The sequence below is a fragment of the Pseudopipra pipra genome, chromosome 11 (assembly GCF_036250125.1).
Source record: "Pseudopipra pipra isolate bDixPip1 chromosome 11, bDixPip1.hap1, whole genome shotgun sequence".
NCBI lineage: Eukaryota > Metazoa > Chordata > Aves > Passeriformes > Pipridae > Pseudopipra > Pseudopipra pipra.
In genome coordinates this window covers 9,737,399-9,761,677 of record NC_087559.1, presented here as the reverse complement: position 1 = coordinate 9,761,677, position 24,279 = coordinate 9,737,399, and the positions used below count along the sequence as shown (strand labels likewise).

The 24,279-nt window shown below is 42.5% G+C and overlaps 1 protein-coding gene across 2 annotated transcripts in view; it reads left to right on the top strand.

Moving 5' to 3' along the window:
* The window catches only part of SETD5 (SET domain containing 5), a 65,247-nt gene that overhangs the window by 32,103 nt on the left and 8,865 nt on the right, over nt 1–24,279 (top strand). For both annotated transcript variants that reach the window (XM_064667383.1, XM_064667385.1), the window contains 14 exons: nt 786–824; nt 2,333–2,575; nt 6,948–7,096; nt 7,415–7,532; nt 7,951–8,060; nt 8,346–8,592; nt 8,795–8,875; nt 11,201–11,464; nt 12,283–12,603; nt 13,109–13,351; nt 16,871–17,000; nt 18,196–18,449; nt 20,880–20,936; nt 22,364–22,825. In XM_064667383.1, the coding sequence (XP_064523453.1) occupies nt 786–824; nt 2,333–2,575; nt 6,948–7,096; nt 7,415–7,532; nt 7,951–8,060; nt 8,346–8,592; nt 8,795–8,875; nt 11,201–11,464; nt 12,283–12,603; nt 13,109–13,351; nt 16,871–17,000; nt 18,196–18,449; nt 20,880–20,936; nt 22,364–22,825 (2,718 nt within the window). The remainder of the gene's footprint in view (nt 1–785; nt 825–2,332; nt 2,576–6,947; nt 7,097–7,414; nt 7,533–7,950; nt 8,061–8,345; nt 8,593–8,794; nt 8,876–11,200; nt 11,465–12,282; nt 12,604–13,108; nt 13,352–16,870; nt 17,001–18,195; nt 18,450–20,879; nt 20,937–22,363; nt 22,826–24,279) is intronic.

Sequence of the window (24,279 nt, the reverse complement as noted above, 5' to 3'; positions counted from 1 at the left end):
ATTTGGGAAAACAGCTTTTGGAGTCTGTTTATGGCAGAGGGTCAGTTTGTGAATGGAATGAAAAATGAAGAGAGCATGGTATTTCTTAGCAGGCTTTGTTGAGGAATTTGGGCTGCAGAGCTTCTTGGCACTGTTCTTCGGGGACAGAGATAGTGCTTGTGTGGAAAACTATGTAGGTAGTGATGAACATTTGTTGAGGGATGACTTTACTGTCTTGTTTGTGAGTGTTTGGGGACTGAAATAATTTTGAATTGCTTATATTGGAATGCAAGTGTGTGAGCAGCTGGTTCTTTCCCGTCATCTGCTAGCTTTACCATAATTTTCTACAGTTTAGGTTTCTCTTGAAGTTCTTCTGGTAGGCACTGATTAAATAAAAGGCTGGGGGCAGGAGCCCATGTGAGGTTTTGAGGGGTTTTTTTTGTTGTGAACCAGCTTGATTCTGTTTCTGGATGTTTCTCATATCAAAACAAGTGGGTTTAGTCCAGACAGTTTTGCTTTTGATCTTGACATTTTACTAAGTGTGAGGCAGGCTTTTTTACTTCAGAAATCCTGGCCATGAAACTTTTCAGCAGTTTCCACCGGATTTGCATTGCAGAGTCTTTTTGTTCAAGTCTATTGCTTCTTGTGTATGTTTTCCTGTGGTTCTTGCTGTCTTTTATTAAGGGCTGGAGTAAGATTTAGTGTTACTCTGTTGGAGTAAGATTGAGTGTGGTTCTGGGATGCTAATTCTGTGGAAATATACAATATTGTGTTTTTTCTCTCTCTCTCCTTGTTTTGGGGGATAGGCCTTTCGAGAGGGCTCACGGAAGTCTCTGAGGATGAAGGTGAGTAAAACTGACAACCCTCTGTGATGGTGGTTGGGGAGGGTTTCCCTATATATTGTGCCTCTCTTGGTTCGCTTGGGGAATTTCTGATTGTGGGACCAGCCTTGGAATAAACTCAAGCTTTACCATGCACCACAAGCAGGTCTGTAAAAGGGTATCACAGCAGTTGCCCCTTGAACCTTTCTTTTGCTTCTGATAGCTTTCAGTAAGATAATGTCACCCAGTTCTGAAAGATGGTTGATTCATGGCATTGGGAGTGAGATGTTTGATGTAAGGGATGTAGAACTGGTTGTGGCTGCTTTTCTGTGAGGGCAGTTATTGTTTGATTGCATCAATGATATTTCAGGCTTGGACATCAAAGGAGTTCACAAGTTTAATGTTGGGAGTCCCTCACCTTGTTTCTCTCCACATTCTCTTACAAGGGGTGGATGGGACAATATCTTTATTTCTGACTTCCTGCAGTAGTGGCAGGTGTGGCTATCGAATAGGAAGGTTATTTGACAAAAAAAAGTAACTTGCAGTTTGAGCTAAATGTGTTCCCAGAAACACAAGTGGTGCCTTGAAGTTTGCTCAGTTCCACCTGGCCCCAGTTCTGTAGCTGGTAGTGGCTTCTAGCAGTGGCTCAGAAGAAAGAGTACAGTCCTGTGGTGTCTGTATGCACCATCTCAATAGTATGCAAGTGCCTCGAGAGGGTAAAAAAGCAGGAGAAGGCTTAATGTTTTTATATATGTGATGAAAATAATGATTGCTCTTCGGTTGTCCTTGTCACTAAGATCTTGCCTCAGTCCCTTATGAAACCAGTTGAATTATTGACCTCTGGAATATTTGTTGAATTTCTTCAACTATTGTGGAGTAAAGAATGAAGCTTAAATATTTTTTTTTATCAGCTTCTGTTTTCCCCTCCCTTACAAGACAGTGTAAACGGATTACCTGATTTTGCCCTCTCTTCTTTACTCTGCTTAGGACTTGCAGTTTTAACCCTCTGGGTATTAGCCTGTGCTCTACATTCAGTTTCTTGAAACTGACCATTTAGCTCGAAGGTTCAGAACTATTTCTGGATCAATCACTGTGAAGATTGAGATGCAGTCAGCATCATCTAGCATTATGTTGGACATGAGTGGGTCGACTGTAGGACAAGCCTACATGAGATTTATTTGCCTTTGTGTGTTCTGTTCCTTTGCTTTTTTAATCCACTTAATTATTTTTCTAAAGTGACTTAATTTTTTTTTCCTGGCCACGTACTAGCCTAATTTTATTTTATATAGCAGTGCAGAGTACTAGCTCTCAAGAGGGCTTAGTCCTGCACAGAATTCTCCACAAATTCCTAAGTGGAACTGTTGTACAGTGTTCTGGAGGGTGCAGGTGCTGAAAAGTGTGTCCTCATCACCAGCACTTAGATAGCTTGGAACAGATTCACCATTTTTTTGTAGCATATTCATGTGCTTGGAGCGCTGGGGATGGGTTTTCCTGCTGTGTACTAGCCATTCATTCTTTGCTGTTTGGTGCAGAATTCCCCTTCTGAAGCACATGCCTTGGATGAAAACACAGCTGAAGGGTGGGAGAATCGAATACGCCTCTGGACAGACCAGTACGAGGAAGCCTTCACGAACCAGTACAGTGCTGATGTGCAGAACTTGCTGGAGCGTCACCTCAACTCTAATAAAGAATATGTGGGCAAAACTGCTATGCTGGACACAATCAACAAAACAGAGCTGGCCTGCAATAACACTGTCATTGGGTCCCAGATGCAGGTAAGAACCAGCGTGACAGAGGGGTGGGGTAGGTCAGTGCTCTGGTTTGTAAGGCATGGGCATGGTGAGCAATGTCCCAGCTGGTCTGTCATTTCAGACCAGTAGGCATAGGTTTGATACACAGTGATTCAGAAGAGATGCCAGTGCTAAGATTCAGAAGTACTTGCATTTGACCAGTGTTGCTAACTTGGGGATATTTTGTACAGTTTTCTGATACAGTTCACAGTTATTTTACTGTAAATACTTTTGGTCACTTGAGGCAGAACCAGATCTATCACTTACTGGAGATAGAAAATTTCCTGCTTTCCACCTGAGTTTTCCAGTCCCCTTTATTTATTTTATTTTTTGGCTCATATTGTGGGGAAGGCCATTTGAAAGAACCTTTCAACATTATTTCAGTATTTTGGATTATTATTTGGATTTTGATAACTGCCAAATACTGCACAACTACAACTGATTTTAGTGAGCTGTTTCTTCCTAGCTTTTCCATGTTGCCATCTTTATGGAGTTCATGTAAACAAGGAGAAACAGGAAAGTAATATGTTTGTGTGGTGTATGTTCTCCCCACTACTACTCTTATCTGTTGTTTCGTCTGGTCTGTGCTTTATTGAACATTCCCACCCAGTTCAGGCTTTGTGGGGCTTCATTCCAGGAGAATGGAGATAGGTGCAGCTGAAAGGATGGGCTCCAAAACACGAGTGGGGCACCTCTTCTGTAGAAGGGGAGCAAAGTCAGAAACCTGAATATCAGGTATATGTTAGTGCTTGAATCATTCATTGTTTATATCAAGTGACTCACCACTCAGTGAAGTTCATGTGCTCCCTCCCACCTTTTCCTCTGCTTTCAGGCAGGTGAAGCACTTCCAGGCAGAGCACAGATATTGCCAGTAAGGGAGAGTGCAGAAAGAGGACTTTGAACTCAACTTTCTTCGACTCTTACCTCTAGTTCTGCAATGAGTAATACTTCTAAGGGGGTTGGGGAGAAACACTTCTTGTTGGCTGTTTGAGTAGCCTTCCTAAAGGGAGCAGTTCAGGAAATATAGAGAAGAAAAAGTTCTGCTTCTCTAGAAATCTCAGTATTTTTTGAGACTAAATGTAACCTCTTCTACGTCCCTCACATGGGTTTTAGGGAAAGTCCCGAAATAAGTAATAAAACACACTGTTTCTTCTTATCACCTTCATAGAGTACAGCAGGACAGAAGATTATAAAAGATATCATACATAAATGTGCTTGTTCTTGTCATGGTCTTGTGGCCTCTCCCTTCCCAGTACAGACCTAGGTTTTCCCATAGGGAAAAATGGCCCGCATTCCAAATGAGAAGACTCCAAATGTGATATATCCCAAAGAAAAAAAAGGGTAGAAAGTCACAAAACTTAATAGTGATCTGGAGTTACCCTAAACAAGCTGTTGGTAGGTCCCTGTAATTGTGTGTGCAGAGAAGGTGTAAAGGGACTTACTGGCTTTGTAGCTCTTCTTGGATACTGAGGAGAGACCCGGTGGCTGTCCTGGGCTGCTGCTTCTCAGCTCTTATGTCCTGTTTTCTCTGCTCAGCAGGTGACTGTGGAGTGTTGTGAGGAAGGGGCAGCCTGCACAGGTGTGGAGTGTGTGCTCTTTTTTTCCTTTTTTTAGACAAACTGAGGAGGATTTTTGGTTTGCATCCGTTGTCTTTTAACTAGATATTACTATTGAATGTAAAAATAGCTTTTCTGCGAGATAACAGGTAATAGGTACTTTGAGCTAGAAGAAAATCAGGAGGCTGTGTCAATATGCAGTTGGCAGCTGTGTGTAGATGGGTATCATCACTGCTCTCTTTGGCCAGGAAGACTGTGGAGAAAGGAATAAAAATAATGTTTTATATGCCATGCATACTCTGACAGTTGAGAGGGGTGTTTGGCTTGGGTCAACAGTGATGCAAGTGTATACTTTAAAAAAAAAAGAAAAAGAAAAAGATCTGGACAAAGAGAAGAAGTGTGACCTAAAAGCTTCCTAAAGCCAGGAGGAGTAAGGAAGCATGGATTAAGAGTTAAACATGCAGAATATGGGATTTTGGTCATTGGAATGTTTTGGATAAGACAAGAGGAAATGGCCTCAAGTTTCACCAGGGGAGGTTTACATTGGATATTAGGAAAAATCTTTTCACTAGAAGGGTTATCAAACACTGGCACAGGCTGCCCAGGGAAGTGGTGGAGTCACCATCCCTGGAGGCATTTAAAAGACTTGTGGTTGTGGCACTGAAGGGTATAGGTTAGTGATGGACTGGACAGTGCTGGGTTAACAGTTGTACTCAGTGATCTTAGAGGGCTTTTCTAACCTAAATGATTTGGTGATTATATGGTAAACCAATTCTCAACTGTCCTAATGATGCAAAGGGAGACTTTTGAAAATATAAAGCTGTTTAGCGTCATGAATAAAATCATCTTAGTCCTGGCTACTGCCAGTTGCTCAACAGACTGAAAGCTGTGAATCACTTTTCTGCCTGTTGTTGCCAAACCAAACCCAGGGTTAGTATTTGCCCTTTGTTGCCTCTGATAATTGCTGACTTGAGCTCAAACCCCTGATTGATTTCACATTCTGAAGTGAAGAGCAAAAGGGCCTTTATAAAATAAAGCCACTGAGTATTATGCAGATGTTGCTCTGCAAACATATCAGAACAGTTTGGGCTGATTAGCAGTCAGCAATCCCTAGCCTATGACATGAATAAAATCATTTGTTCTTTTCACACATGAAAGCATGGCAGCTAATCCTCTTCATATTTCTAAATTCAGAGAATGAAAACAAGCTGAGCTAGGGTCTTATCAGAAAAGCTGTGAGATCATTCCTGTTTTACCAAACCCAGATAAATAAGTTTTGCAGATGCAGAGCTTCTCTTTCCTTCATGGACTTTCTCCTCCTCCCACCACCCAACCTTAGCCCACCCGTGTTCCTCAAGCTGTTTTCCAGCATGAGGTGAACAGTAATGCAGGCAGTCATGGGGCAGAGGTGAGAGTGGAGGACATGAAGGTGCATCTCTGAAAGATATGATCTTATTGGTACTCACAGTATTGATAGAGTAGTAAAACAGTTCAGGTTGGAAGGAACAACTGAAGGTCATCTGGTCCAACCCTCCTGTGTAGGGCCAAGATGAGAAAATGTAACAGCAAATGAGTGGTAATATAAAAACAAAATTATTCAACTGGAGACAAACTTGTCTCAACCCTAATTCATCTAATAACTTCAAATCTTCTTATCTCCTTAACTCCTTATCTTCTATCATGCAGTAAGAAATCTAGTCCCATTTATTTATTCTTTGTTACCACAGTTGGATAGTACAAAAAGTACCTAATGTTTTACCCATTCTAGCAGACTGCTCAGTAGCTGTTTCTAACAAGAGTTCTATCAGGAAAAGTTGGGAACTTGCCTGTAATAAAATCTTGTGTTTTACTTCTAATTTAGATGCATGACTGTCATTATTACTGAAGTAAGAACACTCATGCCTCAGTTCACTGTGGAAAAGTATCAAAAGTGGGTCGTTCTGAGCAGTGAATAGAATGCTTAGGAAGGAACAGGCACAGCACTTGTAGCAAAGCAGCCAATCACCTTCATGTAATTTTTACTTGCTGAGAACTTTGATCTGTTAAGTAAGAGAAGTACTTTGTTTTTATGAAGTCTTTCCTATGCCCCAGTGCTTATAATATCCCTTCCATTATTCCATAAAATGTGTCATGTTTGGATGTCTGTACTTAAAGAATGTTGTGGGTTTATACTGTCAAGATACATTGTTGTGAAAATCCATTGTAATAGATCTGTAGAGTTTAACATGAAGATGTTTCAACAAACTGTCACTACTTTGTTAAAAATTTGTTTCATGTTAAAAAAAAAATTAAAATCAACAGCTCTAGTTGAGCAGACAGATGTAGAGAAGTTTCTGGATGGAGATGGAAATTGCCAACTTAATTCTTTGACCAGTTAGCTAGAATTTACATCCTCTGCAAAAGGAAAAGCTTGCATTCTTTTCTTCTAAATGTGTGACAACCCACAATTTAGGAAAGATTTGAATTATTCTGGCTGTGAAAGTGGCCGTAATTGCAGAGCAGTTCCCTGTTAGCAGCAAGTGACAGGTCTGGTTATGCCTCCTGCTGCAAGACTGAAATACTCGGTCTGATAGATTTGTCAGACTTGGTGTTGAAGCAAAGGAATAAATACTGTTGGCTTTTGATAAATATTATCAAGGTCATTGGTCATTACTAAAATGTTACAGAATAAACAATATATTCACTGGCAAAGTTTCTCTGTGTTACTATTAGAGTAATTTTTCTTTTCATGTGGGTAAAATATTCATGAGTTAGAGACATTTGGTTTAAATTCTCATATTTTGCTCTGGTTTTTGTTACAGCTGCAGCTGGGAAGGGTGACTCGGGTTCAGAAGCACCGGAAGATCCTGAGGGCAGCAAGAGACTTGGCACTAGATACCCTTATAATTGAGTATCGAGGGAAGGTTATGTTACGACAGCAATTCGAGGTCAATGGGCATTTCTTCAAAAAGTAAGAGTACTATGAAGTGATTAATGTGAGAGCATCGTGGCACAGAGAGACTGGTGTCTCTATGGGATAATGTTCACTTGCAGGGCCTTGTCAGCTGTGCCATCCATAGAAATGTGAAATCAAATATACCACCTCAGCTTGATGCTCAGCTTATGGACCAAACCCTCTGAAATAGATCTCTTAGATTGATGGAAGTGCATAAGCACCCAGAGCAATAGCGCTGATGCAAGTGCTGCTTCCAGTTAAGTGGGGGATACCTGTTATAAGTGCCATGGGAATTGGGTATTTTGGGATTGAGGTGTTCTGTTGTTTCTCCAGGCCATATCCCTTCGTGCTGTTCTACTCCAAGTTCAATGGCGTTGAAATGTGTGTTGATGCCCGCACCTTTGGCAATGATGCCAGGTTCATCAGGCGTTCCTGCACCCCAAATGCAGAGGTAAATTCTGTCTTCACCATCACTGTAACTGCAAATACATGTTTTACATAAGCTTAGTGCTTTCTCTAACTAAAAATGCAGTATATGGGGTAAATTCTCTGTGTCTCTTGCTCGTTTGATGGTTTATACTTGGAATATGAGAAAGTTTGGGAACATGAGGGGGGAGTTTGGAAGAGAAATGTTTCTTTTATGTCTTTGCTTTGGGTTCAGAATGATACTTAGGGTAAGCAGGTGGGAGTAGGTGTAAGTGGAAAAGCACAGGATGAGACAAGCAGTGAAGCAGGCTTTTCCCAACGGAGAATTTGGAATAGTTATTCATGGAGCAGATAAGAGCTACTTTGCAGGAGGAGGCTTTCCTCTTGGAAGTAGGAAATGCAAGGTGTGGAGATGTTAGTTTCTCTTTACTTTGTTTAACAAGGTTCGACATGTGATTGCCGATGGGATGATCCACCTATGTATCTATGCTGTTGCCACCATTGCCAAGGACACAGAGGTTACCATCGCCTTTGACTATGAGTACAACATCTGGTGAGTCCTTCACCTCGCCCGGGAGCTCTCCACTGCCCTCCTGGACTGGACATCTTCCTCCAGCCCTTTCCTCGCATTCTACATTTTGCTCCGTTTTCTACTGAATTGCATTTCCCGGCTATTCTGTCCAGTTCTGCTGGCATATTCTACAATAGAGGCCATAAGGTAGCCTGCTGTCCTTGCTTTGGCACGTGGTGAGATGTTTAGTAGGAGATGCATTGAATGTCTCTGTACAAGGGTTGAGAAATGAAGAGTGACACGAATTATGTTTGTGTTTTGGAGCAGCAATTATAAAGTGGACTGTGCGTGTCACAAGGGGAACCGGAATTGCCCTGTGCAGAAACGTAGCCCAAATGCTGCAGAACACCTACCTCCACCTGTTTTAGGCACACTAATTGGGGCAGAAACACGCCGGCGAAAAGCCCGTCGAAAGGAGCTAGAGATGGAACAGCAGAGCATTGCATCGGATGAGAACAGCAGTCAGCAAACGGAGGAAGTTCCTGAGGGACCTGCAGCAGTCAGTGACAATGAGGTAAAACCTTTGGCCCCCTTGTTATGTATATTGTTACCATTCAGAGCTGTGGAATCTGATCCCATAGCGCTGGAATCTGAAGAACAGAAACTGCAGGAAGCCTTTTTTTAAATCTTTAGCACCTTAAATTGCACAGAAATGTTCATGACTTTAAAATGGTACTGGATGTTGTTGATATACTAAGACTGGGCTTCTTTTTCAGGTGCCAGAGAAGGAGGAGAAACAAGAAGGGGAGAAAGAGGAGCCTGTAGATGAACAGGGAGCCTTGGTCCATGGCCGACGGGCAAGTACTTCTCTCTGTCTGGGTATCATCCCCCTTAGGACTTGCTTCATGCAGTGACCAACAGATACAGTTCATTATTTCACTTGTTTCAGCATGAATCCTAACTGTTAGTGGTCTTCAGTAAGTCAATTAACAGCAGCAAAAAAAAAGTGGTAAGAAACCACCCAGGTTGACTCTACATCATAGCATTTCTTTTAGGGTGCTGCAGATTAGGAGATATAGAGCAGATTTGTTTCCTGATTGAAAGGTTTAACTGCTACTTTCAGGGCTGTTCTGTAGTCTAAAACATACCATTAGCAACACTATCAGCACCAGATTTAAAAAAGGTAATTGTACCTTCTGCCCTTCCTTATTGCCAGTACAAGAATTTATGGCATGATATAGAATCATAGCGTAATTTGAGTTAGGACTTTCAAAGGTCATCTAGTCCTATCCCTCAGCAATGGGCAGGGACATTTTCAACTAGGTCATGTCACGAACCAGAACCTGATTTTTGTTAAAACTTAACCCGTTTTGCTCAGTTAGATTTGTTAACATGTATCTGTTCCCTGTATGGGTTTATAAACACATTGTCATGTGGCAAAAAGGTAGGAACAAGTGACAAATGTTAGTAAGAGAGGTAGACCACCAACAGTACTATTGACACTTACTAGGAAATATCTTTGTGCTCCCAAGTTGTTGTTGTCTTAAACAGTCATCTTGATCAAAATATTTCTTGGTGCTCTGGGATCTTTGCTAACACAGTCCTTTTTCAGCTTTCATCTGTACTGAGTAGAGTGGTGGGTTTTTTTCTTGTGCTTCTTATGGCTCCAGGGATTGCCACCTGGATTAGAATGTTTTATGCGTGTGAATGGAGCCGTTCTGGTTCTACTTAATTCATTAATTTAAATAAATAAGCAAAAAATCCAAACACACAAATAAACCAACCAACCAACCCAAAAACCCAAGGAAGAAAAACTGAAAAATTGCTCCCATCCTTTTACCAGCCAACAAATATATTGGAACTAGCAGTTCCCTGTGTTTCTTTGCTCACCAATACCACCACCTGTCTTCATCTAATCAGAGATATGGGTCTTCTAAGTATAATTTTCCTGAGAATGCTTTAAATGTTAAAATAGTGCAGCAACTTGCAGAGCCTAGGGCCATCCAGAGATCCTTGGATTATCTCATGGATTTTTTTAGAACAGATGAGATAAAGCAGTCAATTTCCATTGAAATTTGAATGAGAGCAGTCATCCATCAGACTGGCCTTTAGCTTGGAGGAAAGATCTCATTTTAATGCAGGGAAGCTGATCTCTTTCTGGGACAGAATAGTTCAATAAGTCTAAGTGAAGTGTTAGTTTCCCATGAGCCTGTAAGCCCTGTTCCTGTAGGTTGCACCAGTTAATCTGCTTTAATGCGATTCAGTTTTCTATACTTGGCACCAGGTAAATACCCATATCTATAGTTTCCCCTGTCTCTCTTTGTGTGTGCGTGTATTGAATATTCTTGAACAGAAAGCTGTAAAAGGCCAGGCTGCTGTGACTGAGTACTGCTGTGTGCTTGAAGATACTTTCTCCTTCATGAAAAATCTCAGGAGACACTTGACCCCACTTCTTAAAATCCACTTGATTCATCCTGTTTCTTGCCAGTCACTGCAACATTATTGTACTGGGCCTTTTACATGCATAATTACCAATTATTTCTGACACAGCTAGGTGATAAGATTTCCTGTCCTTTCTGTTTTCCTAACAAATGTGTCTGGTTTGCCTCTCTATTCTCTCATGTTCTGTTTTTCTTATCCACTATGTAAGCTGCTTAGACCAAAGCTTTTATTTTTGAGCTAGGTCATCTCCTGACATCAGGAAAGGAATGAATCTGGATCACTTTAGTCAGTTTGTGTGGTGTGTTATACTTGCTGCAAATTACTGAATCACTTACTTCTGTTGCCTCTGGCTTCTCTTTGCTTCTAACGTTTGGTCATTAGCAAGTATCTCTGTTTGTTTCCAAGTTGCGGTTTTTAATTCTTCAAAATTACGCGTTTCCTCGTGGCTGTTTTATAAATATAACTCAGTAGTATCTAAGTGGTCCTATTTAAGAACAAAGTCGAGTTCTTCTAGTTACTCTATGAACACATGATTATGTTGTTGTTATTCTGGGAAATTTGCCATGGTGAAAAATGCAAATAACTGAAAAGAACTGCTTCTCTCTGTCCCCTGTCTGGCTTTTGTCATTGCTGTTTGGCAGTTGTTCTTCATCCTCTGCTGCTTCCCATATCTGTTTGTGCCTTCTCTTCCTTTTGTGCAGAATTCACCATGCTGACTTCAATTTACTCTTGTGTTCTAGTCACGGGAAGACAGGAAGGTAGAAGCCATCATGCACATGTTTGAGAACTTGGAAAAGAGAAAGAGGAGACGAGAGCAACCTTCAGACCGTAACAGCACTGACGCTGAAATCAGCATCAATTCTGAAGTTCCCGAGCCAGAGGAAATAAAAACAGAGACTCCTGAAACTGAAGATGGAAGTTCAGCACCAAGTGCTCCTCCCGCAAACGTTCCTAACAGTAACAGCAGTACTGGAGTTAACACACGACGGTCTTCACAAGTAGCGGTAAGATGAAGATAGGACTGTTTGATACCTTCTACCGAGCTCAGAGCATATCTGGTCATAAGATGGTTCAGGTTGGGAGGAGCTTTGTGGGCTCTCTAGTCTATTCTGAGTCAGGTAGGGTCAGCTCTGAGGTCAAACCTGGCTGGCCAAGGTTTTACCCAGTCTCGAAAACCTCCAGGGATGGAGATTCACAGGCCCTCTGGAAAACCTCTTCAAATTTGTAACTGTTCTTATAGTGAAAAAATTTTGCCATGTATCCAGTCTGAGCCTCTCATTTCAGTGTATGTACATTGATGCACCACAGTCTTCTTGGTGACTTCAGGCTTTGGTTGTAGAAAGACTGCTGTTACATCCCCTTCTGTCCTCTCTGGGCTGAACAAGCCCGGCTCCTTCACTGGGTGGGCCCCTTCTGTGCTGGCGTGAGCTTAAGTTGGATGCATAACTGCAGTGATGGAGTTCTTTACCCAATCTACTTTGGATGCATGTGTTCCCATTTTATGGCAGGGCCCAGACACTTGCCTGGAATGCTCCATGTCAGCTCAGGTCAGGAGTAAGAGCAGTTACCTTGAGACAAGCAGCAAGTTTCATATTGCTGCTTTCTTCCTAAAGACCCGTGTTCTGGTTGATCCTTTTAAGAACGCAGAAGACAAAACGATAATTTGCCAGTGTTGAAGGGTCCCCAAGGCCATCTTATGAACCAACACAGAGTCCAACAAGATTTTGAGAGTCAGGTAGTGTCAATCTCAATTCTTGATCCTGTATGCGGAGAAAAGGAATACCCTTAGAGGTGCTTGGACTAATGACAGTTTATATTGTAGGAAGCTGTCCCTGAGAAACCAGTGACTAAGCCAGCTCCAGCAAAACCCTCCAGGCCCCGACCAAAAAGTCGTTTCTCTCGATACCGGACCAGTTCAGCACAAAGACTGAGAAGGCAGAAACAAGCCAGTTCCCAGCAAGCTGAACTCGCGCAGGCTGTCCCAGAGGAAGGAAGCACTGCCAGCTTGGTAACCACAACAGATGTCAGCAATGTGGAAGGGCCAGGAGAAGGCAGGCAGTTGACGGGATCTGACCCAGCTGCTGTCCTGGCTGCGGGATCTCAGTCTAATCGAGCTGCAGTAAAGTACCCCAAAACTAAAAAGGTAAATATGATCAAGTGCTCAAAGGTGGGATGGCAGGCTGGGGGGTATCCATTTAGGACAGAGCAAAGAGGTTGGCTTTCAGCCTAGAATTGAAGACCAAGAGGGAGTGTGGCTGCAACTGTAGTGTACAAGCTAGGATAAACTTGTAAGGGCAAGGAGGAAAAATTGGAGAAGATAGCAGGCAGCTGCCACATACTGGGCATAAATTAGGTGTTACAGGTTTGTGTTAGAAACTAGTTTTGAACAAGGTGATCAAGTTCTCTGAGAACCTTTTAATAAGATGAATGGAGCATAAAATCAAGCTACTTTTGTAACACTGGATTATTTGTTGTTGTGCCTGCCACAAGTGAAAATTGGGTTTGACACAGGAAGTCCTGCCTGTGTTCTTCCTGTGGAGGAGGAAAGATGTTCTACCTGAGCATTGCTTCCCCATACACCATTGTGGCACATTGCCCTTCTTCTTCACCTGTGCTGGTTGCATTGACGTGTGTGTTTTCTCCTTCAGTATCTTGTTACCGAATGGCTGAACGACAAGGCAGAAAAGCAGGAGTGTCCTATTGAGTGTCCTCTGCGCATTACTACGGACCCAACAGTTTTGGCAACTACCCTAAATATGTTGCCAGGTCTCATCCACTCCCCGCTGATTTGTACCACACCTAAACACTACATTCGCTTTGGTTCACCTTTCAACCCAGAGAGACGTCGAAGGCCCTTTCTGTTGGATGGAATTTACAGCTCCTGTAAAAAGGTATGTTTGCTCATGTCTTACCTTCATGGGCTGTATACTCATCCAGCTCTTACTGGCCCCCTTGTAAAACAGTTGTGTCCTCTTGGAGTTTATTTCCATGTATTCCTGCTGAGCTGGTGTGTTGATGCAGTGTCCAGACTATGACTGCTGACTTCCTCCTGGTCACTGTTCTGTTACAGTGAACATGTACTTTCAGATACATGTACGTTTAGAAACATGTACTTTCAGATACACAGTGGCTGTTTATTATCCAACATATGCGATTCAAAGAGTGTTTCATTCAATTGTTGCCCTTAGGAAGTTTTATGTTACTACTTTCACAGTTACTCCATCAACAGATGGTTGGCATTGTGGGGATAGGACAGTGTTGCAGAGGACCTCAAGAAAACAGTGCCCCAGTCAAGATCCATTGTCTTTGGAAGAGCCTGTGTGGTTTAAAAGCTTTGAGTTTGCCTATTTGCAAGAGCAAGTCCACAGCTCTTTGATTTGGATCCTAGACAGCCTATCTGCAATAGGTTCTTGAGGCCATGCAGGAAGCTTGAACTGAGCACAGCTGTGGATTCCTCCAGAGATGGCCAGTAAATGCCAGTATTTACCCATCCACAGGGAAACAGTAGCCAGGTTAGTTTGCTTTATCAGATTTGTATCAGAATCCATCTTGCTGTTGGCTTTGCTCAGAGACTTTTCCAGTTCCTGGGACCCTGAGAACAATTATGTGGAAATCCTTTCTGATCAAACTGTCTTGGTAGCTTTCAGAGTCAGGTACCATGTCCTGGTTTCTTTGCCTTCCTTTGTTTGAAGGTGTTTTTCCAGAGAAAATCTTTGGACTTTACTGTTTCCACCTTCAGCCAGTTTGTTGTCATGCCCTAACAGGCACCTACAAAAAGAAGCTGAGGTGTCTCTTTGGTATTTACTTTTTTAGGTAAAGCTCTTCATGGTTCATATATAGATGTATGAACAAAACCTTGTCTGTTTCTGTGTGCCTGGGCAACCTCCTCAAGCATCTTTAAGTTGAGAACTGCAAGGTTTGAGCTGCTTTTTGAACTTGAACAGTGTCTTTGAGCCTCAGGGAAGAGAGAAGCATCCAGAGCAAAGCTGGCACAGTTATTTGGAGTTCTCTGCTCAGTGCAGTTGCTGTGCAACTACCAGCAAGCTCACAATTGAGTGAAAACTGTTGTGATGGAACAAGTCTTCTGATCTTTTGCTACATTTGACTATTTTCTAGTCAAATGATAATTTTCAGTGCTGGAGGGGGAATGGACTAATTTCACTAAGGATGACTTTCATTTAGTCCACACCTTCCTCAAAGCTGAATGTCCAAACCTTGTGTTACAGCTGGGACATTTTCAAAGCAGAAAGGTTTCTTTTAGCCTGTTAGTACATTCTGTGCATACCAGTATGATGGAGTTTTCTTTGACAGGTTGATTTAAACTCATGTTCAGTTCATGATTTAGCATGTTAGAACAACCCATTAGTTTTCTAGCCTGTAATTTTAGAAGTGGTTGGTTTTGACTTTATATGGTACTTTGTTCTAGCCTGTGCTAAGGTGTGCACTGTTTTTGCTTGTCCATTTCCCAATATAGTAGGAAAATTGTGAATGCTGTCATCCAGCATGTTCCTGTTTCTTAATCTGAAAACTTAAATACAATGTCTATTCCATTATCTAAATAATTAATAAAATACTGAAAGCTGCTTTTTCCAGAACAGATGTTGCAGAAATAATTTGTTAGATTTCTGCTTTTTGAATGTAAATGTTTAACTGTTCTAGTGAGGGTTTTGTCCACTTTGTTAGGAGATCCATAGCTTTTTCTTGGAAGATGCTTGTTAGCATTTGGTGGTTTTATGACTTAACAGTCTGGAGATGTAGAAATCTGCTTCTCATGTTCAGGAATGTTTAGAAAACTCACAGAGAACACCTCCTTTTCAGTGAGCTGAGGTCTAGAAATGGTCCAGAACTTGATGACATTGGTCTCTCAAGACCTGATCTTTGTCTTGTCTACTTTGACTACTCAGCCAGGGAGGTTGATTTATAAAGGCTGTTGAAATAGATCACATATTTTCTTGGATTGTCAGCAGGCCTCATCCTTAAACTACTGAGAACTGTGCCAAAAATTCAGCTGATGATCTCAGTTTGCATCCAAAGCATGGCAGTGTCTGAACCTCGCAAGGAAACTGAACTGTAACCTGCTCTCACGTTAATCACACACTGTACAGTGACTTGGCTGTCAGATCAGATGCCACGTTTGAGGTAGTGGTGCTCCAGACTGGCTGGCACTTCTCACTTTTCCTGGTGGCCGCAGTGGAATCCATTGAGTTACATTTGAACAGAGAAGAAGCGTCTGCTGTACAGTAGTGAAGGCCATCAAAGTAGATCCTGTCACCTGCTCTTCATCCTCGTATTGAAGTTTTCACTTTGAGGATTGTGGCCTCTGAGTTTCTGATGCACTTTCACGATAGCTTTGAGGAATCATAAGACATACACGTGTATCTCTAATGGGATACACATTGCTGGCATGCAGATGAACTGTGGATTGCTGAAAGGTAAAATTACAATTTTAAACCTCTCTGGGAGAAGAAAAGTCTGGTAAAGTGAGTCCCCTGGGTAAACTGCACAAATGAAAATTGCTCTTTGCTTTTTTTCAGCAGTTTGCTCTCATTTTACTGAATCACCTGAGTGTTTTCCCTTATATTGCGGCAGTTATTTTTATAGTAAAGATAGTTCCTGCCTGCCATAAAGAGTCAGTTTGTATCAAGATACAGAGGTAGCACCTGCTGCAGCAGCTGATTTGCTGAGGCTTCAATTCATGTTCCCTTGTATGAGGTCTGATCCATTCTTTATTGTCCATGTTCAGAAGACCACTGTGACTTTTATCTTTTTTAATAGTAGCTGAAGAAAAGGGTTTTTTTTTCTTGGTTTGCCCTCCTTGAAAACTGCTGCTTGTATTTTTATCAGGTTTTTTTGCTCTGTATCTCTGGCAGCAAGCACAGTCCTGAAAGAATTGTAATGTGATTAAACTCAGCCATTTCTCTGCTGGAATTGTTAAAGCAGAATCTATGTTAAGCTCTAATATGCCTTAGTGGAGCAGAGGTCTCCTGTGTTTGTTTTCCTGGGCAGGAAACAGCTTTTTTTGCAAAAACCAGGGGGTGTAGATAGTCCATCACATTCATGTCCCTTTTCTTTTAAATTATGATTGTTTTTATTAATTTTTAGGTGCCAGTGGTTTGCATTTTTATGTTTATAATTTGCCCTTTACTTATCTTTGTGTTACTGCTGAGGATTGCTGCTCCCAGAACACATCCCATCAGGAGCACAGTCAGCCCCATCACAGTAGGTGGTGGGCTCGGTGCTGACAGCTGTGTTCTAACAGCTCCTGCCTGAGCGCACGCGAGGGAGGTAATCCCGGTGTTCTGAGCAGCCTGCCCTGCTCCACAAGAGCGTAGGAGTCTGAGTGCATCCTGCAAGATGACATAGAAAGTACCCGAGGAGTTTCACGTTTATGTAGTCTCGTTCTGTTTCAGCGCTGGATCAAACAAGCCCTGGAAGAGGGGATGACTCAGACCTCACCAGCTCCTCAAGAGAACAGAGCCCAGTGTCTATACCAAAGTAACGAGAACAGCAGCTCCTCCAGCATCTGCAAAGATGACACAGGTAAGTGCTCAGCACCATCAGGGCAGCGCTGGCTCTGGAGTCAAACTGGGGGAGTTGCCGAGTAGCAAAGGCAGCTGTACAAGTGATATCTCAGTGTGCACTGCTGCCTGATGGCACAGCTCTGTGGTAGGTGAGAATGTTGCTTTGTTGTTCACTGAAATTTCTGCAGACCCATTCTAGCTTGAGCATGTGCAAAGTTTCTCAGTATTTTTTTGTAAAAAGATAATAATTTAATCTTGCATCATCAGCCTCAGTGCTGTGTGATCTTTTGTACAATAGAAGGAATGGGGGGGGGGAAGTGAGTACAGTGTTATCTTTTTTCAGCAGGATGTTGTTAGATGGGCAATTAAATACCTGCTGACTGCAGGAAGATACAGGAAAGTCTTACAGGCACATATGTAATAGGCAAATGACTAAGTCTCAAAGATGGAGAAGTTAAAAATCTATGAGTAAAGGAACAGAATGGTCAAATACTGTGTCTGAATCCTTTTACAGCGAAAGAGAGTGAAGATCTGCCCAGCTAGGGATCAGTTTTCCAAGGATGGCAGGAGGCTAGACAACAGAGACATTATACAGAATTGATTATTGAAAAGTTAGATAAACAGGAAATGAACAGAATGCCACAAGCAATAAATGTACATCCTGAGCAAGAACTGAAGAAACAAACAACTGAACTGTAGAATTTACTGATTTTTTATTTTTTTTTTAACCTGAGCATAAGAAAAGATTTTAAAGAGGAGTAGCCCTGAGGGAAAGGCTTTAATCCTTTATGGAACTGAAATGTGTTTGGGCTGTATTGATGTAGCCTGTAGGTTCAGGTAGCAATAATTGAGCTGCGTCTGGTTTGTTTGTAGCAGTGGCAGTGACACGTCCTCTGACCCCTCTTCTTCATTTTTTCTGCTCTTTTTATCCTTTCCTGTCTTCCTTTCCCCTAGCTCCTTCTTGTGCATACTTCTAGTTGAAATATTTCCTTTCCTTGTTCACTGCATGTTCCTGATTATGAGTTGTCCTGTTAGCAGTATCTAGACATTGCTAAAGAAGTAATTCAGAGGTACTTCATTAGTAGGAATCTTTTGTAATTGCATTGAAGACTCATGGGCTTCATTTGGCTGGGGAAGGAGACAACGTGATTTGCTCATGGGTAATGGTTAAGGTTAATGGTTCAGCCCTGTCCTCAGCTCAGTTTGCTTTTCAGACTTGCTGAGTCCCCTGAAGAAGTGGAAGTCTCGCTACTTGATGGAGCAGAATGTTAAGAAGCTGCTGCGGCCGCTGTCTCCCGTGACCCCTCCACCTCCCATTCCCTCAGTTCCTGGCTCAGCGAGCCCACAGCTGGCTACACCCTGCTCCTCACTGCCCGGAGAGGAGGAGAGTCGCAACGGCTACGGCGTGATGTTCTCACCAATCCCCTCTCTGGCTGCCAGTCGCTGCAATACTCCACTACAGTTCGAGGTAAATCTGCCCAGCACTGAGGGTGCTAAAAAGAGGAATGGGAATATTTGTAGCAAGGGTGAAACTTGGGACACCCTCCTTTTGGAGTGTGTGGCTATATTGCTGGCCAGCATCACAGTGTCAGCCTCAAGAGCACTGCTGCCTTTCTCCCCTACTCCGCTTCTGACCAAATCTCCTTCTGTGTTAAATGTCAAACCTCACTTTGTAGCTGTGAGTAACATTAGTCTTACGTTGTTTTTTCTATTTCTGCAGAGTAGCTCCCGAATTTTGGAGGTTTTTCAGTGATCTTTAATCATCTTTCCCACTTCAGATCTCTGTGCCAATCTGGCCTCCAAACCCTGCCTCCTCCAAAGAGTGCAGTAGTGTTCCATTTCTCAAAGGCTGTCTGCCATTCTCACCTTCTCTTTCTCCAAACAGCTTTCAGTAACCCCAAGTGTGGTAGAAATACTTTACATCAGCTTCCACTGTATCGTTTGGTTTTTCTTTACCTTGATTGGGTAGAAAGAAAATACTGTAATACCTTTGATTTCTTAATAGTTTACTTTTGCAAAAATCAGCACTAGTAGTGAGCAGGCTCTGTAGGTGGTTTCCATTGCTCTAAACTCTGTGGGAGAATTACCAGCATTCATCCCACCAGGACCTTCCACTTTCTGTTGCTGCTCTGTGCCTGTGAGTAGGGATCGTGCTGTTTGCAGGTTTAGTTTTGTTTTCTAGTATTGCATATTTTCATTAAAAACCTGTGGAACTCTGCAGGCCAGCTGCTCGTGCTCTGCCAGTTAGAACCATTATAAAAAAATGGTGCAGTGATGGACTGCTCCATACTAGGGACTATTTTGCAGGAATCCCTCATCCATTTTGCAACAGGTGGTATTTTTTGTGGTATTTTTAGCTTAGTGTGCTTTGATTATTTTCTTTGAGAGCCCTGTCTTGTAAGTTGTTTGAGGGGCAGCTCTGTAGAAGTTAGCAGGGAAGATTGTGGAGCACTGAGGAGAGAGATAAAAGACTGTTCCAGGCAGAGAGCTCAATAGGAAGTGATCCTTTCCCTGGCAGTGGTTAAGGAGGCAGCTCAGGGCAGTGTTGCCACAGTCTAATCATCCCTTTCCTGTCCCACCACATTGTTAGTTAACTAGCCTTGATTTCACTGGGTATCTATAACTTACTTGTCTTTCTCCTTTTTTCCTCTTGAAAAGAGTCTAACAACTCACTGGACCATAGGCTTCTCCATTCAAACTTTTGTATTTCCTCCAGTGCACCTCATTCATAATATCATTGTTTTAATGTCGTGTCTGTTTCATTTCGTTATCATCAGTTCTAACTGGAGGGAATGCATCTCCCCAAGTATAAAACTTTATGCTTCAGTCCTGTGGCCCTGTGGGAAGAGAGTGACAGAAAGATTCTTCCATCAGTTCACAAGCTTCCTCAAGGAAGCTTGTCTTCTTAGAAATACATTTTTGAAGGCTTTTAAGAAAGTTCCTTCTTGACTGATTTCCTAGCTGCTCTCTGAAAAACTTGTATCATAAGCCTTTTGAAGCTCTGCTTGTCGGCTTTTTACAGATTGAGTTTTTTCAGACTGTTTTGTGACCTTTTTAGACTGGAAACAATTTAGAGGATGCTTAGCCCTGCATATTCATAGGAGTGACTATAGAAGCATGAGGACATGCATCTGCTTTTTCTGTGGAGTTTGTCAGAATTTTTTTTTAGCTAACAAATTTGAGATTCCTCAGTTTCCTAAGGTTTTCTGCTTTGCACAAGACAGTGACTGCTACCATATTTCTCTGGGAAACCTTCTTCTTTGATTCTATTTTAGGCCTTCTCATTAGCATGGAAGGGGAAGTGCTTGGGAAGGAGCCCTTAACCGCTGTCAAGGGCATACACTGCCTCACTGATAGGTGCTCAAATGATATGACATTTCATAAAGCTGGCTGTCCACACCTCTTCTCTTGACTTTATCTGGAAAGGTGACCCACAGTGGATTGAAGGAGACTGTTTTGTTTTTTAGTGTAATGTCTGTGAAAGGTCACCTTAGTGTTTGAGGGATCTTAGTTTACTTTTTGGGCTAAACCAGGCTTTCCATCTCTCCCATGTTCTCAGAATAAACACCATAAATTTCTTTCTCTATATTTCATGGTGCAAACTCTGTCTGACAGCATCAGAAATATAAAGAGTAAAATGCTGCTTTTCTTAATATTCATGTGCTGTTTTGGGTTCTAAGTTGCATCATGAGATGCAGTAACCCAGTCCTGTCTGTGCTTCTAGGAAGCTTTAGAACCCACTTAACCAACCACGTTGCCGTCCAGGCTGGGGCCAGTTCCTGGGATGGTTTTTGTTTAGAATAGCCATTGCTAACCTCTGTGCTTGTATTTTGTACATTGTATTTTGCTTCTTGACTTTTTAAGTAGATGAATAACTAGATGCTTTTCCCTCCTCTAGAACGTATCCTCCCCCGAGAGTTCCCCTGCGCATAGGCCCGAGTCCATGTCACCTGAGGTAGTTACCGCACCCGGGCCCGTGTGTGCTGGGAGGGGAGGGGTGAGGGGCACGGAGGCAGTGGGAATAAGTGTGGAGCGTTAGTCACAGCAAGGCTGAGGAGAGTTTTCAGGGTTGTCACAGGAGAGCAAACAAATTGAAGACTGGAATTCTTGATTCACTTGTTGACCCTGATGGGAAGACTTGGTATGTCTCAGCTGTTGAGGTGAAGGCAAGAGATCTGGGCACTCTGCAAATGTCATCGTCAGTGTCAGACCCAGCCCAGCAGATAAGTGGTCTGTGATATTTACTCAGCAGTGCCAAAATGACTGCTGGGGAAGGGAAAGCACTCACCACTAGTTTTGACTTACGAGCACACAGTGGTGCACCTGACCTGCTCTCTTCAGCCTTGATGTATCTAAACCCACTCACTTGCAGACTGAAAATGTTGAGGAGATGCCACAAAGTAGTATTTTGCTTACCTAGTGCCTTGTTGTAAAATACGAGGTGAACTGCCTTGCTCAGAGACTGTTTCATAGTAGAAAATCTGTGCTCATCTCCAGTGTGGTGGATTACTTGGAGCTGTAATACAGCAGGGGAAGCGTTCTCAACGACAGCAGAAGAGGAGAGCTGGTGCCTGGTGCTGCTGCGTTTTTCCCTCTGCACTGTAGTCCTGCAAAAAGGATGAAATCTTGTCAGTTATACTCATTGTCTGAGATCCTGACATATTAACGTGGTGAAGGAGATTATTATTCTGCTGCCCTGGAGGGTTTTTGGCACTTCAAGCAGATAAATGGATATACTGTTGTATCAGTGCCTAGTGCTCCAGAAACTGTGACAGCACAAAGATGATGCCATTGTGGTTTTGTTGGATATTGTAAAATGTAGAAATGCAGTAAAAATTAAATGAATGTACTATTGTTGGAGATTTCCAAAGCTCACAATAAGTGAAAACAAATGGCTTAGATGTCCTGGGTATTTTATTGTTAGGAAGTTAGTAGTGGCTGACTTGGGAGAGTCAAGAACTTGGCTAATATAACAGCAAAAGGACAGCAGAAGTTTTCTGTTCTCTCTCCATAATTAATATAGCTACTGCTATGTGTTAACATCAGCTTGGGGACGTATGAGGCAATTGAAAATGCTGTTTTGAATTCACTGACTGCCTGGGGATAGTGCCAAGCCTTATCCTCTTGTTGCAGAAAGACTGCTGAAGGGGAAAGGGCATCCCATTCTGGACAGCTGAACTGATCATTGTTTAGTCTGTCATTCCCCTGTGGAATGAGCAAAACAGTGCAGGAGAGACCCTATGGGGTAATCAGAAAGGAACTGGGAAGCAGGAAGCTAGCATTGTACAGAGCACTTTCTGACTTAAATTTCTCTCCCCACCCTTGCCTGACACTTTTCCTGACTTCCCGCCCCCCTGCCTATATCCTTCTCGGACTTCCCAGGTCTGCCTCCGATCCGACCTGGATTCGAAGGGAGGGTACTTGGATTCCAGTGCAAACCAAGAACGGCCATCGCTGCTCAGCTTTGGATCCTCTGATGTGGCTCCACAGCCCTCCATAAACTCTACTTCAGAGATGAACTTCCCAGGGAAAAGTGGGGAAGCACAGATGCTGCTACGAAGCTCTGATCAGGCTTTTCGGACAGAGTTTAATTTAATGTATGCCTTCTCCCCATTGAACGCTATGCCACGTGTAGATGGGTTGTTGCGGGGGTCTCCTCCTTTGGGAGAGAGGAAGCCCATGAATTCAGAAGCGGGATGCTGCAGATCTCCTGCCGAAGGGTATTTCAGCAGACACGAGTCGGGGCTGCTCAAAGAGGCAGCGCACGGATCCATGTCCCCCTGCGGCGAGAGGGCTTGCGAGGGCGTCAGAGCTGCTCCCCAGAATCCACCGCAAAGGAAGAAGGCAAGTATTCCTGAAAAAGAAATTCTTAGGTTGCAGGAACCTCTGTGGGAACTGTAAACACCACAGGAAAGACTTACAGGCAAAAGGAAGAGAGTCTGGGCGAGTAATCCAGGCATCCAGTGCCTGGGTGAAAACAGTTGTTAAAAGAGAGTTGTTACCCTTTAGGCAAGATTTTGATGTGAGAGGTGGAAGAAAAAGACCACAGTGAAAATACCTCTTCTGGGAGCACAGAAAGTAGAGCAGGATGCTGGCAGCTTTCATCAACAGTTGTTAAAATGAGACAAGACCCAGAGTAATAATACAGTGCAGCTGTACAGCTGGTGGAGGTGTTATTTATCAGGATGAAAAGGGCCCTTAGTAGGTAAGAAGATCTAATGTTTCAAAAGAAAACATAGTCTGTTTATTAGAACATATTAGAACATTTCCATAACATTGCAAAGAAAGTAGATGAAGGTCATTACTTGAAAGTCAGCTCTTTGAAACTAAAACCACAGGAATATGGTTTAAAGAAAGCAAATACCTATTGGTTTCTAATAGCAGGCCAGTGACCCTCATGGGACTAAAACTGAGTGAAAATGGTGAGTCAAGGTGGTGCTGTGATAAAATAGGGTACTTGTGGGACAAATACTGGTGCTTTTTCCTGTGCTTAGATTTCTTTTTTATGGCAAGTGTGGTAACTCAGATCACTTGTATAACGGTCCAACTGGATGGAATATCTTATTTCCATTCCATTTCTGGGGGCTCTTGATTTTTATTTTCCTTTGGTTTTCTTTTAAAGTTACACTTATCTTAAAACCCTCATATGTTGAGTTACTTTTGGAAATAGCCTGTTCAGTATTTTAGCATCATAAAGCCTTCTGTATGGGTATTGAGTCATAGTTGATAAATTCTTCATCAGAGCTGCCTTCTGTGAGTCCTTTATGGCTCTGTGCCTTATAATAACTCTGAGGGAACACACACTGAAAGATAAAGGCTCAGCTGGAAATATTTTGGTTCTGCTGTCCCTGTGTTGCAGGACTGGGTTATCTTTGGTTGGTGTCTTTGACAAATGTGAGACTGCTTTGCAGAAAATACATTCTACCTTTGCTAAAAGCAGTTTGTTTAGGTGGCAGCGCTGGAAGTTTGTGATGCCTCCATAGCAGGAACCTGCTCTAAGGAAGTTGAAGTTCTGTGCTAGGCTTCACCGAGTTTTTGTCATTAATGTGGCTGAACTAATACACATGAATGGGGCACTGAAGATGCCAGTTCTGTGAAGAAGGCTCTTGTTACCAGGGATATACAGATATTGAAAAAAATTTACATAATATCACAAACTGAAGAATGTGAAGGATTTTGAGAGAAGGGAGGATATAGAGGCTGGATGCTTGAATATGCATGCATGTCCTGAAGTAATGTGAAAATCCAGGTTGTTAGAGAAGCAAACTAGCTGGATGTTTCCGCTGAAATAATGGTCA